At 38.5% G+C, this 17217-nt stretch overlaps 1 protein-coding gene across 2 annotated transcripts in view; it reads right to left on the reverse strand.

The window, feature by feature from the left end:
* LOC137498977 (zinc finger protein 658B-like) overlaps positions 1 to 17217 on the reverse strand; it is a 51697-nt gene that overhangs the window by 3005 nt on the left and 31475 nt on the right. For both annotated transcript variants that reach the window (XM_068226936.1, XM_068226935.1), the window contains one exon: positions 13653 to 13735. In XM_068226936.1, the coding sequence (XP_068083037.1) occupies positions 13653 to 13735 (83 nt within the window). The remainder of the gene's footprint in view (positions 1 to 13652; positions 13736 to 17217) is intronic.

The raw sequence follows: 17217 nt of genomic DNA on the forward strand, positions 1-17217 counted from the left end.
TTATCAATTCCAGTGCCAATACTTGAAGGAGTTTCTGATACATGTACAGACTCACAATAATCAAGAAATCTATTTGAAATCCCCTACTAGGAGAGTACAAAATAAAGGCTTTTGGTATTAATTTTGGTTACCTGAGCAATCACTTTAAAGTACCATCCATCCATCCGTCCGTCCGTCCGTCCGTCCGTCCGTCCGTCCGTCCGTCCGTCCGTCCGTCCGTCCACCCATCCACTCGCCCACCGACCCATCTATCTATCCATCAAACTATCTCAATCTCTCTCTGCACTTCTGTGTAACTAGGTCTTTGAGTTTCTTATAGTTTATCATACCTTCTGGAGTATTCTTCCCGTGTTCTTTATTTCTTTCCTGAAAGAGATTTAGTAAGTTTCTGTATGCTGTGTCCATCAACAGTTTCATGAATTTTCTATTTGTGAAACAAGAATGAGCTTACACTCTTTTAACCTGATGCCTGAATTGAACCAACTAGGAAACGGAGGCTTTTTATTTAAATGCATAACATGATTGGTATGATCCTATACTAAATACATTTATTTATAGACGTATCTTACTGCTGTACAAATATTGATTAAAATGTTTAGTTGCTCCCAATTGATGCTTTTTAAAAGAGATGGCCAACTACCTGACATTGGGGAGCTGCACTCTAAGGGACTAACGTTCATGAAAGCCACACTTAATAAGAATGAAAGACGTACACTAATATAGTACTATTTTTAACAGCCAAATATCTAGGTCATGATTCATTAAATACGAACATCACAGAATATTTTTATATGGTACAAATTATATTGTACTTTTTCTGGTGTCCACCTGAGCTGTCAGCTATTTAAAGACCTAAGGCAGTGCAAACAAGTTCACAAAAATTTTCATAACATAAAACAGCTTCAATTAATTGAAGAGTCAAATACAATGACACACACAAATAGATTGTCCCAAAAATAGAGATAATTTCTTAACATTCTTTTCATTTTGGATACGTTTGTTCAGTTACTTATTTCCAAAATTGTCGAGTTTAATGTCCAGTTAGTTTAAAATTTTTATGTCCTTTAACCTCTCAAATCTTGAGTAGCTCCGAATCTACAGCTACAGAGTTGAGCATAATTGGCATTGAAGTGGGTGACCATTTTTCACTATGTCAACAAGAAAGGGATTTAAAAAAGCAATTAAGTTTTAAGAGTTCTAAAATCACTACACCTGTTATTAATTTCTTCTGCAAGACCACTTAATTTACTTATATGATCATCTCATTCTACTTCAATTTTAGACAAATCTGTCAGATATCTTCAGAGAAGTGAAGGAAGCAAATGATTTAGACTCCATGTCTTTCTGAAAGAGCCTTACTGTACTCTGGATGCTGAACAAAGCTTGGGCTCGAACTGCAATAAGCTTACTTTGACATAGCAAAGAAAGGTTTGGTGACTGTAGATGTTGCCATGTCTAACCATCACGGAGAGTCATCCAGTTGAGGAATGTTTTGATAGGTGCTAGTGATGGCAGAAACTTACTAAGAACTTAAGTTACATCATCAAGCCATGAAAGGTAGATCCATCTATGCTCTTTTGCACTTGAGCAGATGTAGTTAACAATTCTTAGAATAACTTCTATGAGATGCCCATAGTTAAAATATTTAGCCATTAAGTGTTCCCTGAGAAGAATGCAGTGGATGGCCATGAAATCAGGACATAATGTGCCACTAATTAATTGTCCCAATAATGCTCATCGATGGAGCACTATCAGAAGCAATACTGACAAACTTTTCAACTTCAATGGAAGCTTTATGAAGTAAAAAATCACAAGCATCTCTGATGTCAAAACCTCAAGTGTTATACTTTAAAACAATCGGGTCTAAGAGTTCTTCCTTCACTTCAAAGTTATTAAACAAGAAACAAACTAATACAGCAAGTTGTTGTTTAACCTGAATTTCCATAGATTCTTACAAAGCCAGAATAAAAGCACAGCAGTTACTTAATTCTTTCTGTAAATTGTTTTCTACATGAGCACTAATGAGAGAAATTCATCTTTCAATTGTATGCCTACATGAGCATTTGGCAAAACATTTTGTCAAACCTTTTTTGTTTTTGGGACCCATAATAAAAATTATTGTGCAACATTTGTTTACTACAGTCTCGCTCCGACTAAGGTATCTTCAACTCTACAATATTAAAACCAAGGGCAAGATCTTCCTACTTTACAGAAGCATGCATGACTGTACTGTAACCATGAAGTTTGTCCCTGAGTGATGGTAATTTTGTTTGCCTTAATGTAGAACCAACAGATTGGCCTTTTAAAATGTGCTGTGATGTGTGTCATGGTGACATTTGACGTTAATGGCATTTGCAAACTGGTCACATGCCCCTCACAGATGAGCCAAGACCTGGAAAATCATCAATGACAGGCGATGCAGCAACAGTGAAGAAAGTTGAGTGTTTAATCATGGAAGACTAAGACGATCAACCATCCAAATGACCATGAATGAAACTTGTCTCAGTTATGGAAGTGTTGAAAATAATTCACGACAAACTGGACGTGTCTAAGGCGTATGCATTGTGGGTTCCATTTCTGCTAACCTCTTTCCAGAAAGAAACATGGCGTGACCTTTCACGACAGCTGTTGATGCTGTTCGAACAGGATGAAGAGGACTTTTGCTTCCATCTGGCAACCATGGATGAATGTTCAATGTATGAATATAATCCAACATCAAAACCATGAACAGGGAGTAGAAGCATGCCGATTCCCCTCTCCCCAAACAGACAAAGGTGCAAAAGTCAAAACGGAAGATGGTGCTCTTTGGCATTGAAGTGGAGTCACCCCCACAGATTATCTTGAAAAGGGTAAAACCATCACTAGTGCATACTACAGCAATCTTCTGGACAAATTGCAAAATTCTTTGATTCAGAAACACTGAGGTATGGTCTGCATAGCGTTCGTCTCCTAGCTGACAATGCACCAGCTCACTCCTCTCAAGTTGCAATTAACAAAACAAGTCTTGCGGCATCTGCCTTATTGAGACCTTTTCTCATTCTCAGAAATGAAAATCTATTATGGGGTCGCAGATTTGACAACAAAGGTGACGTCATTCGTGAAGTGGAAGAGTTGTTTATAGTGCAGTCTGCAGACTTATGAAATAGCCGTATTCAGAAGTTTTACATCTGGAACACCTTGGGGTAGACAATCAGTAGAAACACACTTAATTTTAAAATGCCACATCGCCTAAGGAACGGACTGAAGTAGGTGCAGGTTACATTACGAGTGACGACTCCCGACACAACTGCCAACTCAAGACAGACAATTCACGACTAACGACTGACGATACAAGACTGACTATACAAGACTGACAGAAGATAGAGGGAAGGCTGCGGCTGGGGGTGGGCTAGAGGGGAGTACCCAATGCGGTGCTTTATTGAACCACATGACTTATGACATATACAACGCTCCAGCCTGCGCTGGTAATACACTATTACAGCTGTTTGTACTCGCAAGGTTACATTTGTATTTTCTAGAAATAATATGAACACTTAACTGAATATATTACATTCCTTCCTCCTTAAGTTTTTTAACAACAACAAAACATAGGTAATACCATACACTTGATTGGAGGACACAAAACACACCAATATATGCTACATACAAAAACTGATTATATAATGAAACCAACAACCATACAATTGGAAAACTCAAATTAACATATACCTTGCTATACACTACTATACAAAAATACAAAAGAGTGAGTAGGTCACTCTACTCTGGATTGAATCTTACAATAGGTTTCCTATCTCAAAGTGGATAACGTCTCGTTGTGACAGGTGACGTAACAGTTAGCTGTGCGGGTTGCAGAGGAACGAGAAGTAGGGGAACTTTGTTGACACTCAGAGGCTGGTGTAAGCAGAGAAGCGGGTCGTGAGGGAAGGTCAACTAACTGTGATGTTCCTCGCTCAGAGCTAACAAAAACTGGACCTGACTGTAATCCTACTAGCTGGTCTATATGTCTTTTCCAAGTCAATCCAGACTCGAGTTGAATCAAATATGTAACTGGGCCTAGTCTATGCATGATTCTACCTTCTACCCATTTATCTCTTCCTCTGTAGTCTTTAGCTAACACTGGTTGTCCTATAGTTAATTGCCTAGTGTGACTATCTCTTGCATTAGTTTTTTGTTCGTCCTGTTTATTTACTACAGTTTTCTGCAAGTTAGGTCTGATTAAGTCTAATCTAGTTCTCAAAGGACGATTAAACATAAGTTTAGCAGGAGTTTCATTAGTAGTGTTATGTACAGCGTTACGATAAGCTATTAAAAATCTACTTACAGCTAAATTTACATCTTCATGTTCAAAAATTGCACACTTTAAGCGTTTTTTTCATAATTTTAACTGCATTCTCAGCCTGTCCATTAGAAGCTGGATGATATGGTGCTACCAAGGTTTGCCTTATCCCGTTTTCTTTCAAAAATCGAGAAAATTCATTAAAAGAAAAGGGAGGGCCATTATCACTGACAATGAGTTCAGGAAGACCAAATCTACAAAACTTAGGACGTAATTTCTCAATGACTTGCTTACTTGAAGTTGAGTTAACAGTTTCAATTTCCAACCATTTGCTATGAGCGTCCATCACAATCAAATATATTTTGCCCTTAAAAGGACCTAAAAACTCTACATGAAATCTTTGCCATACACTGGGTGGAAATTCCCATACATGGAGTGAACTTCTATTAGGACTGTCTCTCTGGGCAAGACACGCTGAGCAACTGCTAGCTACGGCTTCGATGTTCTGATCAATTGAAGGCCACCATAAGTACGATCTAGCTAATGATTTCATTTTAACTACTCCAAGGTGTCCACTGTGTAATTCATTTAACAAGGACTTTCTTAAGGACCTCAGAATTACAACTCTGTAGCCCCACATCAAAATTCCTTGTTCTACAGTTAGTTCAGCTTGCCTTTTAACAAAGTGGCTTAAAGTTGGATCTGCCATAGTAGGCCATCCATACAACACATAACAAAGGATTGTGTTTAACTCTTGATCTTTTTAAGTTTTAATACGTATATCATTAAAGTTAATGGGAACATCAGGTTCCATTATGCATTGTAAATAACTACCTATGTACTCCACACTAACATCAACGTCTTCGATCTGATTGGCTGATACAGGTAGCCTAGATAAGCCATCTGCATTGCCATGGCATTGAGATTTGACATACGGAATGTCATAGTCATAGTCATAGAAACAATGCATAGCGTTGTAATCTACCTGCTGCAAAGGCTGGTAAACCTTTTTTAGGACCAAAAATTGTTAGAAGCGGTTTATGATCTGTACACAGAGTAAACTGTCTTCCCCATAAATACTGATTAAACTTCTTTACACCATACATAATGCTCAAGGCTTCTTTATCAATTTGCGAGTAGTTTCTTTCAGCTGAGTTTAAGACCCTACCTGCAAAAGAAGGTGGTCTCTCAGTACCATCTTTTTCTATTATACTTAAAACACTTGCAATGCCATAAGGTGATGCGTCGCATGACAACTTAAGTGGTAAGTTAGGGATGTAATGTGCTAGTACCTGAGCTGAAACTAATTTTTCTTTGACTAATTCTAAAGATTTTTGACAAGCTGAATTCCAGTGAAAATCTGTATCATTTCTAAGTAGCTGGTACAAAGGTGTAAGAACAGTAGCTACATTAGGAATAAATTTAGCATAGTAGTTAACAAGACCGAGAAATCCCTTAAGCTGTGTAACATCTTTAGGAACTGGAGCTTCAACAACTGCTTTGACCTTATCACTGGCCGTAGCTAAACCATCTTTACTTATGACATAGCCTAAATATTCTAGACTGTCACATAAAAACTTGCACTTATCTTTACCAACAGTCAAACCATGACTACCTAGGCGTTTACACAGTTCTCGTAACTTTGACAAATGTTCTGTTGTATTTGCTCCTGTCACAATAATATCATCAAGAAATGAGGCCACACCAGGTATACCGTGTAGTATTTGTTCAATAACTCTGAAAAATACCCGGTGCTGACGAGATTCCATAACAAAGACGGTTGTAAGCAAATAACCCTTTATGTGTACTTATAGTACATAGTTTTTTACTTTCTTCCGCTAACAACAACTGCATGTAAGCTGATGACAGATCCATTTTAGAAACCTTATCCCCTTTTTGTAAGACAACAAAGATGTCTTCAATTCTAGGCAGGGGGTGTCTATCTACTTCTAGAAAGGGGTTTAAAGTGACCTTAAAATCTCCGCAAATACGGATTTTGATATACTAACAATTTGTTGGTTATTTTGATCCACCTTTTCAATACAAATTACAGTTTGTGTTGGATCAAAATAACCAACAAATTGTTAGTATATCATAGCATAGTTCAATACGGGTCTAATAATGAGATTAGTTACATGTAATACGGATTTTACCATTCTTTTTTAATACCGGCACAATCAGAGTGGCCCATTCACTTGAGGATACTGGGGAAAGAATTTCCTCATCCACTAAACTTTGCAATTCTTGTTCAATCTTTTCTCTTAAAGAATAAGGTATTGACCTAGGTTTGTGGTACTTAGGTAATGCATTTGGCTTAAGGTTTAGTTTTACTGGATCTCCTTTAAAACAGCCTAATTTACTAGTAAATACCTCTGGAAATTCCTTAAATAAGTCTTGTACTAATTTAGACTCTGCATTGGGTTTTACATTCAATAAGTTTACATTATTTACACTGCTGGGAATGCTTATAACAACTTGGAGCTCTTTAATCCAATCACGCCCCATAAGAGGATTAGATCCGTTACTAATAACATACAATTCTAAACTCTTTTCTAGGGACTCATATTGAACATTTACTTCTAACTTCCCTACAAGCTTGATTTTCTCATGGGTGTAAGAATTTAAAACTAAGGCTGTGGGAATCAATTGTTCATGACTTAAGTTAGCCTTGTAAAAATTTTCAGAAACAACAGATACACAAACACCAGAGTCTACTTCAAAATTAACTGGCTTTCCTTCAAATTTACTCTCTAACAGGTTCAACTTTTGTTATGTTACCTAACTGAGGTTGATTGATTTGATCATTTCCATCACACTGAAAAATGTTAGAAATATCATACACCTCATCACACAATTTTTCGTGACTAACAATAGGTTCATGTAAGTCTATATAATGCTGGTTAGGTTTAAGTTTGCTTCCCTGTGGATTCTTACTACCCTTACAAAATGAAGAATTGCTTGTAGGCATGTTTGGTTTTACATGAAATTGAGACTTGCTCTTATGTTTTGACTTGCACACCCTCTCTAAGTGACCCTTCTTCCGACAAAAATTACAAATATATTCCCGAGAACGGCACTTGGCAGTAGTATGACCACCTTTATAACCACAACAAAAACACTGAGGCACTTTCACAACACACGATGACACATTAGGTACACTGGAGCTCGGAGAATGTCGTGTTGAAAACTGCTGCAGTCGGGGTGTGGGGTGGTAGGCCAAGGGTACTGCGGCCTTGTCAGTCGCTTCCAACGATAACGCCAGCTGTTCCGCCTTCTGGAATGTGAGATTCTCCTCTGACAGTAGACGTTTCTTGATAGATTCATTACGGATGCCACTGACTAATCTGTCCCGGAGATAATCAGGAAGTTTGTCCTCAAACTCGCAATACTTGGATAATTGCTTAAGTTAAACAATATATTCGGATACAGTCTCATGCTCCAATTGATCTCATCTGCTGAATTGATATTGTTCCACAATAAAGGAAGGTTTAGGATGGAGATGGTCTTGGACAATTTGAACTATGGTTTCAAAGGATTTTTGAGAAGGTTTATCAGGGGTGATTAAATCCTTCAACAAATTGTAGGTTTTAACACCGACCACCGTCAGAAATGTGCTAACTGTTTTAGCATCTGGAATGTCATTGCACTGGACGTAAAGTTCAAAGCGTTGCACGTATGCTGACCAAGTTTCTTCTGAACTGTCAAATGGTCCAATATTACCAATTAAGGACATGGCGTGATAGAAGTGAGCTAAAGTCAAAAAGGCAGCGAAAAAACTGTCGTTCAAAGGCATGGAGTAAAAGACATACCCAATATTACGTCGTGAGAAGAATATTCGAGAGAATGGAGTGCACTACGATGAGTCATGTAGTGTGGAACATACCAGAATGTTCTGTCGCCATGAGGAAGTGCTGGAACGTGATGCCGTTTATCATTTACCTCGTCGCCAATTTTTACATCTGGAACACCTTGGGGTAGACAATCAGTAGAAACACACTTAATTTTAAAATGCCACATCGGCTAAGGAACGAACTGAAGTAGGTGCAGGTTACGAGTGATGACTCCCGACACAACTGCCAACTCAAGACAGACAATTCACGACTAATGACCGACGATACAAGACTGACTATACAAGACTGACAGGAGATAGAGGGAAGGCTGCGGCTGGGGGTGGGCTAGAGGGGAGTAGCCAATGCGGTGCTTTATTGAACCACATGACTTATGACGTATACAACGCTCCAGCCTGCGCTGGTAATACACTATTACAGCTGTTTTTACTCGTAAGGTTACATTCGTATTTTCTAGAAATAATATGAACACTTAACTGAATATATTACAAGAAGGTCAACAAATGCTGAGAAAAGCATGTAAATCCAGATAGTTACTACGTATTAGAGAAGAGTTAACAATTATACATTTAAAAAATCTGTAAATTTTCTTAAGGGTGACTTTACTATAGCCCTCATACTGATATTGAGTGCGGGTCAAGTTTTCTTTATCAATAATAAGGTTCCCCATTCAGCAATTGTGGAATTCCAAAAATCTCCAGACTATTTCTCCTTCTCTAGTGATTCATATCATCTACTTATATTTCTGAATTTGAATTTCTGTAGTTTTTAGCTGTTAAATTAACAAAATACCTACTTTCACTTTTCAAGCCTTCTGTTTAGTTCATGCAGGCTACAAGGGCTTCATTTTGCTGCTTTCATCCAGCCTTTCATGCACTGAATGCCAAGAGTTTCCATGACCTCACTGTTGCTTTTAGATCAGCTGTATCTCTCTTGATGCTGCACTCTAACGCATGCAATTCTTGTACATATATAGTTTCCACATTCTGTCATTTGTAAATACACCTGGTGAATGTTTGTTGCAACTCAGATATTTTAATACACTTAACAACTTCTAAGACATTTTATATCACTGTCAGTAAGTTGTGCAAATTTTCACTAAATTCAACTCTGCTGATATTATTGTCATTCACAGGTTTGTTACCGTATTTCACGGCATAATCGTCGCCACCGCGTAATCGTCGCATCCTTTATTTTCAATACAAAAATCGGACTTTAAACCTTTAATTACATAATCGTCGCACGTCCAAATTTTGTTCACTAATCTGGTTAAAAGGTAAATGGAACTGCAACGTAAGTTGCACATGAATGCGCAGTTTAAATACGTGTATGGTTTACGGGCAATTTGGCAACACAGTCACGTTTGCGACATGTTGCACAACGTATAAATAAATAATACCGGTATATGTACGACGCATGGCTTACCGGTAGACTATCGGCAGTTTGACAACGTGGTCGCGAGACAGTGTACTATTTATTCACCACCTACATATTACGCTTACCGGTAGGCTATCGGCAGTTTGACAACGTGGTCGCGAGACAGTGTACTATTTATTCACCACCTACATATTATGAGTTCCCATTTGAAATACGTAAGGCTGTAAGTTATCGCTTATCGGCAACGTCGCCAGGAAATACTGGCTAGGTAGGTTGAATGGACCTCGAACCAGCCCTCAGATACAGGTAAAATTCCCTGACCCGGCCGTGAATTGAACCCGAGGCCTCCGTGTAAGAGGCAAGCACGCTACCCCTACACCATGGGGCCGGCTCCTGCGTTATTGCGCACGAAGTGAAATCCAAGACGATAACGCAGATTTCCACGGAATTATTCAGCCGAATTATTTACGATGTCTCAGTTGTCATCGCTAGACTCTTATCTTACCTACTACTACGTCATACGTGTCCGGGCATGGGATGAAAACTTTTATCCAAGCAGTCAAGATAATTATTAGCCAATGCTATTAAAGTTTTATTTTATAAACTCGTCAGTCTTGTAATGTAAAATCATCAATAACTGGGAAGAAATATTAACCTAATTACCGTATGTTTAAAAGAAATTGAAAAAAATTAATGTTTGTTACTGACGTCTCGGAATACAGTCAACTATACAGTAGATCTACACCGCGCTAGCTAGAGCTCCGGTTTGCAAGCTTTGCGCAAGCGCAGTAGTGTGTCGCAACCAATGAGCTAAACTGATAAATTGTTGCATGCTTCCTTGCTGCCTAACAGTATTGGCTGCTCTGGAATGGACAGATCACAGATGCATTTATTTGTTTCAGATTTACGTGCTTACTGTAGACATGTGTGCGTGAGAATTCAAGTTTTTAATTTGTGTTTTGGGTGTTTGCAGAAATAATTTGTTTTAATAGTGAACAATTACGGAAAGTCATTTATATCGCAAAACATTAACGTGTGAAGCATTTATAAGCGATTATGGGTAAATATAGAAACTATTCTGCGGGCTTCAAGCTAAGCGTAATTGCCTTCGCTGAACAGCACGGGAACAGAGCTGCAGAAAGAAAATTTTCTGTGAGTGAAAAGTTGGTGCGTGACTGGCGGAAAGTAAAAAACAAGCTAAAAAGCACAAACCCTTCTAGACGCGCGTTTAGAGGTCCTAAAACAGGGAAGTTTCCTATAATTGACGAAGAAGTGTTTAGGTACGTCAGTGAAATACGTAACAGTGGCTGCAGTGTATCATATGAAATGTTACAAATTAAGGGACAGGAGGTAGCGCGCAAACACAACATACCGGTAACTCAGTTTAAGGCGACTCGTGGGTGGATTAAGGGGTACATGCGACGACACAATCTGTCAGTGCGAAGGAGAACAACACTAAGCCAAAAGTTGCCTGCTGATTACACGGACAAGATTGTAAATTTTCACCGATTTGTCATACGTTTGCGCAAGGAAACTTCGTACTTGCTTTCTCAAATCGGTAATGCCGATCAGACTCCAATCTTTTTTGATATGCCTCGCAACAGCACTATTGCGCTAAAAGGATCACGGAGTGTATTAATGAAAACCAGCGGTAGTGAGAAGTTGCGATGCACGGCAATGCTAGCCATTACAGCTGACGGGAGAAAGTTGCCGCCTTACATCATTTTCAAGAGGAAAACGATGCCTAAGAATATACAGTTTCCCCGTGGAATTCATGTACGAGTGCAACCAAAGGGTTGGATGGACGTAGAACTCATGCTGGACTGGGTTAAAACTGTGTGGAATAGAAGACCTGGTGCACTACTAAAACAACCAGCTCTGCTTGTTTTAGATAGTTTCCGAGGTCATCTCGTGAACGAAGTGAAGCAAATTCTCACTACAAATAAGACACGACAGATAGTCATTCCTGGTGGCCTAACATCTGCTTTGCAGCCACTAGACGTATGTGTTAATAAACCCTTTAAAGACCACTTACGTCGATTTTACAACGAGTGGATGATGAGCGGCGATCAGCAATTGACGCCCGCCGGAAATATCAGGCGTCCACCCTTGGACTTGTTATGCTCGTGGGTGAAGAAGAGTTGGGATCTTATACCACCTGAACTAGTCTCCAAGAGCTTCAAAAGGACTGGGATTTCGAATGCACTAGACGGTTCCGAAGATGACGCAGTGTGGCAGGGAGACGAAGAATCTGATACTGGTATTAACAGAGGCGAGGACGGCACATCAGATAGCGAAACTTGCGATAGCGACACCTAAGATTTGGAATAAATTGCGTACCGGTAAGTCCGCATTTCACAACAAAGCGATAATTTTTTGCAAGTGTAATATTTTAACTTTAATACTCAAATTAATGACAAATTAACTTAATACGTTCATTTTTATTTTCAGGTTGGAAAATCGTTCACCGAATTGTTGCGAAAAATTATGAATTTTGTTTTAGACTATTTTAATTATTTTGATGTATAAATGCGAGTATTACGTGCATCTTAAATTTGTATCAAATACAATTTAGTTATAAATACATTTTTTGAGTAATACAAATACTGGTATTAAATATTCATCGTATAATGGTCGCACCCTACAATTTTTTTCGAAAATTTTGGTATAAAAAGTGCGACGATTATGCCGTGAAATACGGTATATGTACTTTAATGTGATGAGCAGAAGTTCACTGTGATGTACTCTGTGTTATTCCTAGATGATAGCTAGACTTGCTAAGGTAACACGCAGGTGTTTGGTGTAGTAACATTCCATTTGTATTTCGATGCGAGTCATCAAGCACTTAATACCAACAATGTCAACTAATAAGATATGCCTTATTATATATTGTTGTTCTTTGAGTCTTCAGTCCATACATTGGTTTGATGCAGTTCTCCATGCCACCGTATCCTGTTTTAAATTTTCATTTCTACATAACTTCTGTATCCTACATCTGCTCTAATCTGCTTGTCATATTCACACCTTGGTCTATCCCTGCTGTTTTTACTGCCTACACTTCCCCCAGAACCCAACTGCACAAGTCCTGGGTGTCTTAAGATGTGTCCTACTATCTCTTCTTCTGATCAAATTTATCCAAATGGATCTCCTCTCACCAATTTCATTCATTAAGTCTTTATTCGTGATTCAATCTATAAGCATCCTCCTTTTACACCACATTTCAAAAGCTTCTATTCTCTTTCTCTCTGAGCTAGTTATAATCCAAGTTTCACTTCTATACAATACCATGCTCCAGGTGAAAGTCTTCAAAAACATCTTTCCAATCTCTATATCAAGGTCAAAGTGAACAAATTTCTTTTCTTCAGAAAGGACATCTTTGCTTGTGTTAGTCTGTGTTGTATGTTATCCTTACTTCTGCTACAATTAGTTATTTTACTACCTAAGTAACAATATTCAGCTACTTCCTTAAAGACTTCATTTCCTCACCTAATATTTCCTGCATAACCTGACTTCCTTCTACTGCACTCCATTACTGTTGTTTTGGACTTATTAATTTTCATCTTGTATTCCTTACCCAAGAGTCTGTCCATTCTATTGAGCAACTTCTCGAGATGTTCTGCAGTCTCAGATAAAATAACAATATCATCTGCAAATCTTGGGATTTTGATTTCCTCTCCTTGTATTGTGATTCCCTTCCCAAATTCCTCTTTGATTTCCTTTACTGCCTGTTCTATATAAACAATGAAAAGAGCAGGAGGGACAAACTACAATCATGCCTCACACCCTTCTGGATTGCTGCTTCTCTTTCAAAGCCCTCGATTCTTATCACTGCAGACTGATTTTTATACAGATTGCAGATAATCCTTCGTGCTCAGCACATAACGGAGCTGATTTGATGCTGTCCAAAATATGCACTTGTCAACATATTTACACATATTTTAGAGAGTATGCTGGTCAATCTCACTCTTCTGCCCGGTAAACATTAAATGTGTCACTGGATACATTTTACAAGCCAATATTGTACAATATTAAATATCGATTGGATTATTTCCTTCCACCATCCTAATTCTAACTATCTCTGCCCGGTCTGAAACAAGAGCAGGTTCACAGATAGAGTTCCTGTTAGGGGTGCACAACTAAACTGTACCTACCTGCTTTCTTCTTTGACACAAGGCACCAGTTCGTCAATTATTTGTTCTTCTTTCATTATTTCATTCTTACTGTCTGCGGCAGGCTATAAGTAAGAAATAAGGAAAGTAGAGTAAATACACAGCAAGAATAAGAAATACACAAGAAGCAGCTGGTAATATAAAAGTCACATTTGCATAATAAATACCGTATATAATTAATTTAACTTAAATCCAGAAAATATATTTCATTCTTTTCTTTTTTGTTTGTTTGTGGTTTAACATTGCTTCAACACTTACGCCGTGGGTGCCGTACCATTACGTTGCAAGGTAACTTTCTAAAACTGCTGTGAGTGTAATATTACATTGTTCGACTTCTTGTGCTTTGTGGTGGAGACGAATGTAATATTACAGATCTAGCACTCCTGTGTGGATTACAGTAAAAATGAACTTGCACTCGGTCTGTTTATTGAAAGAATATAAATCTTTTAAAAAGCACGAGACTCGTAAAAGGAACGTCCTTCGTAGAGTTGTTTTTTATTGTTTGTTCTTCACTTGAAAACACTTTCCAGACTGAGTTCCTGTTTCTGCAAGTAAGAGGAAGGCACAAGGAGGATGTATTGTTTGTAGTGATACAGAAAACATCTCAAGGCAAGGCCAAGAGAAGACACTTCATATCAGTGTAGTGACTGTAACGATCGACTTTGTATCACCACTTGTTTTAAAATTTACCACACTATAGTGCATAATAAGAAGTGCATTTGCACTGCCAGTGGCTACAATTAGCCTACGCAGTGGCCTCTACGGTATGCACTGGCCATGCATCTTAGTAGGTGTGCCAGGTACTAACTGATGAGCCCAGCCTAGCACACGGGGGTGAAACGCTGGCAACCAGGAATGAGTTAGCTGGAAAATTTATAATGTTGAATAACGGACCACTTATATAGGTATTGTCGATCCTGAGTCGACACAATGTTTCGCCGCTCGTTGCTAGTTTACCTGGGATGCCAGGGCTTTTGTACTTCATTTTGTAACTGCTGGTCCCTTCTGAATACCTAAAGAAACCAAATAGGTATGTTTTAGTTTCTCTTTGCTTGGTAAAATTGCTCCGTTTCCTTGACAATGGAAAGCAGTCGCATGAAGCAACATGGCGGCGCACTGTCTGACCAAAGCAGAGATTTTTTTGTCTCTTTCGGCTGACTTTGATGATAGTGACCATGAAAATGATGGAAATTTTGAATCTGGCGATGAAAATGTTACATCCATTAGCAATTAAAATGCCATTATTGATATCAGCGTCATAAGCAATTATGGTGGAGGTGATAGTATTGCGACTCATCATGGTCCCAGTCATACAGTGCTGACTTCAAACATACCTTGGAGATCATGGAGAACAGCTGATACTGGATTAGTAAAATTTCCTTATAGATTAGTCAGTGATTCATGAGTTGAGGCAATAGACCTAAAATAGAACTAGAGTACTGGTAGCTATTTTTTACTGATCAGTTGATAACCTCTACTGTCCATGAGAAAACAAAATTTCTGAAATGAAAATACAGCAAAATACTCCACTTCAGAAGAGATCTGTCTGGTTTTCTTGGAAAGCTCTGACTTTAGAAGAGCTGAAGGCATTTATTGGTGTAATTATTAACATGGGGATGAACAGTAAGGCAGAAATGCAGGATTATTTTAGTGAAGACTGGTTGGATAAGCAAGCAGGGCTTCATCCAGGCATTTGTTTGATGGTCCACAAACTTAAGACATACCATTAAGAAAGTGAAAAACATGATTTTGTGTCATTTAAATACCATACATTCATTAATTTTGTAGTTCCTTCCTGTATATATTGTTACGAACAGTACTTAATGCCAGGTTTTAAAATATAAAGAATGCTGACAGAAATAAATACGAGTTGGGTGAAATCAGGGCCTACAAATAATTTGAGTGGAAAGGGTTTAATTATTACTGAGAAAACAAAAAGAATCACCAATCAATTTCTAACAAGATGAGCAGAAGCCCAGTCCACTACTTGATACAGTTGAGAATGAAGGAGGCACCAAGGGCCATGTTCTGGACATCTTGTGCCTCCCTCAACAGCACTTTATGGCAAGGAAAAATTGTCCAGTTGGCACATATTTTATTGATGGTGATATAAAAGGGGACTTATAGCCATTGCAGTGGCTACAAATAAAGAATAAGGATAAGAAAGGGCAACTATTTTCAAAGGAATCAGGGCGAGCTACTAAAACCTCTACACAAGATTCCTGAGAGCTCAGGTGAGCAAAAGAATAAGTTTTAAGGAGTCCACTTTCAAGTCTGTTACTTCTAACTTATGTCCAGTCCACCCAGCTTTCACTCGACTACAGCAACATTGTTCTGTTAACAGACTGATGTAAAGATAGTTCCATACAGAGGCCGACTTCTTCCTTACAGAATAATGTTGATCACGATGTGAGCTCATAGCATTAGCTTTGCTGCAACTTGCACTACAATACATCCTAAATACTTGATATTGTGACATTCAGTTCTCATAGGTTTCTTCCCTACTGACATCATTTTAGTCCTTGAACTGCTAATATTCATATCATACACGCTGCAAAGATTTTGAAGTTCCATGATATTAGACTGCAGGCTTTGGGCACAACCTGCCATCAAGACCAGTCGGCATACACCAAACTGCTTACTATATTTCAAACTAAGTGAACCCTTCCCTTCCAATGTACACCTTTCACTAGATGATCTATGTACAGCGTAAACAACAAACAACCTTATCTAGGTATGTAAGATCCTAAGCAGTAGTTGACACAAGTGTATCTATCTGTGTGTGCTGATCATTAACAGTTAGTGGATTGGCTATGAACTGAAGTGAGGTGAACCTTTCTAGTGTTAAGTAGAATATTGGCACAACTTACTTGTTTCATTGGTCATCGTCTTACTCGCTTTATTGGTACTCAATCCTTTTGATCGTTGAACATTTAAAGTCAGTTTTCAATTTTGTTAGCACACAGTGGGATAAATTAATTATCACAATAAAAAACTGTCCATGAATTTAGTTTAAATAGTTCACTTAGTAGTTGCTACTTTGCCTACTTCATTGTTGTGAAATCCTGGTGCAGTATTTCTTGATAATTCAGGACTGATATAGGTGGGAAATCAATATGAGTTATGAGAGATGGGAAACAGTAAAGACACACATGCAAGGGGGTGTTAAATGAAAGGCAGTGATGAAAAATGTAGCGTAGCAGACAGAAAAGAGATGGAACAGATTCATCAGAGGGATAAAAGGGATGAGGAAGTAGGTACGGCAGCCATCAGGGAGGATGAGGGAGACTAGGTGAGGGAGGGAATCTAATAAATTAAATATTCAGCATCAGGTAGGGACCCTCTTCGGAGGCAGCGAGTCCCAGAACACAATGACCTGGTGTTTAATATCTGGTCGAGTTCCCAGCTTAGTGTCATGAGCGAAAAAATCAACGGAATCTACAGCAGAGAAGATGAACTTTGGCAGCCCAGTACTCCGAGGGATAGTACGAGTACACTACCCATCAGCAGCGTAATGGGGCGGCCAGAATAATTGCTGGCAGTAGCT

This window comes from Anabrus simplex, chromosome 3 (genome assembly GCF_040414725.1).
Source record: "Anabrus simplex isolate iqAnaSimp1 chromosome 3, ASM4041472v1, whole genome shotgun sequence".
Classification (NCBI taxonomy): domain Eukaryota; kingdom Metazoa; phylum Arthropoda; class Insecta; order Orthoptera; family Tettigoniidae; genus Anabrus; species Anabrus simplex.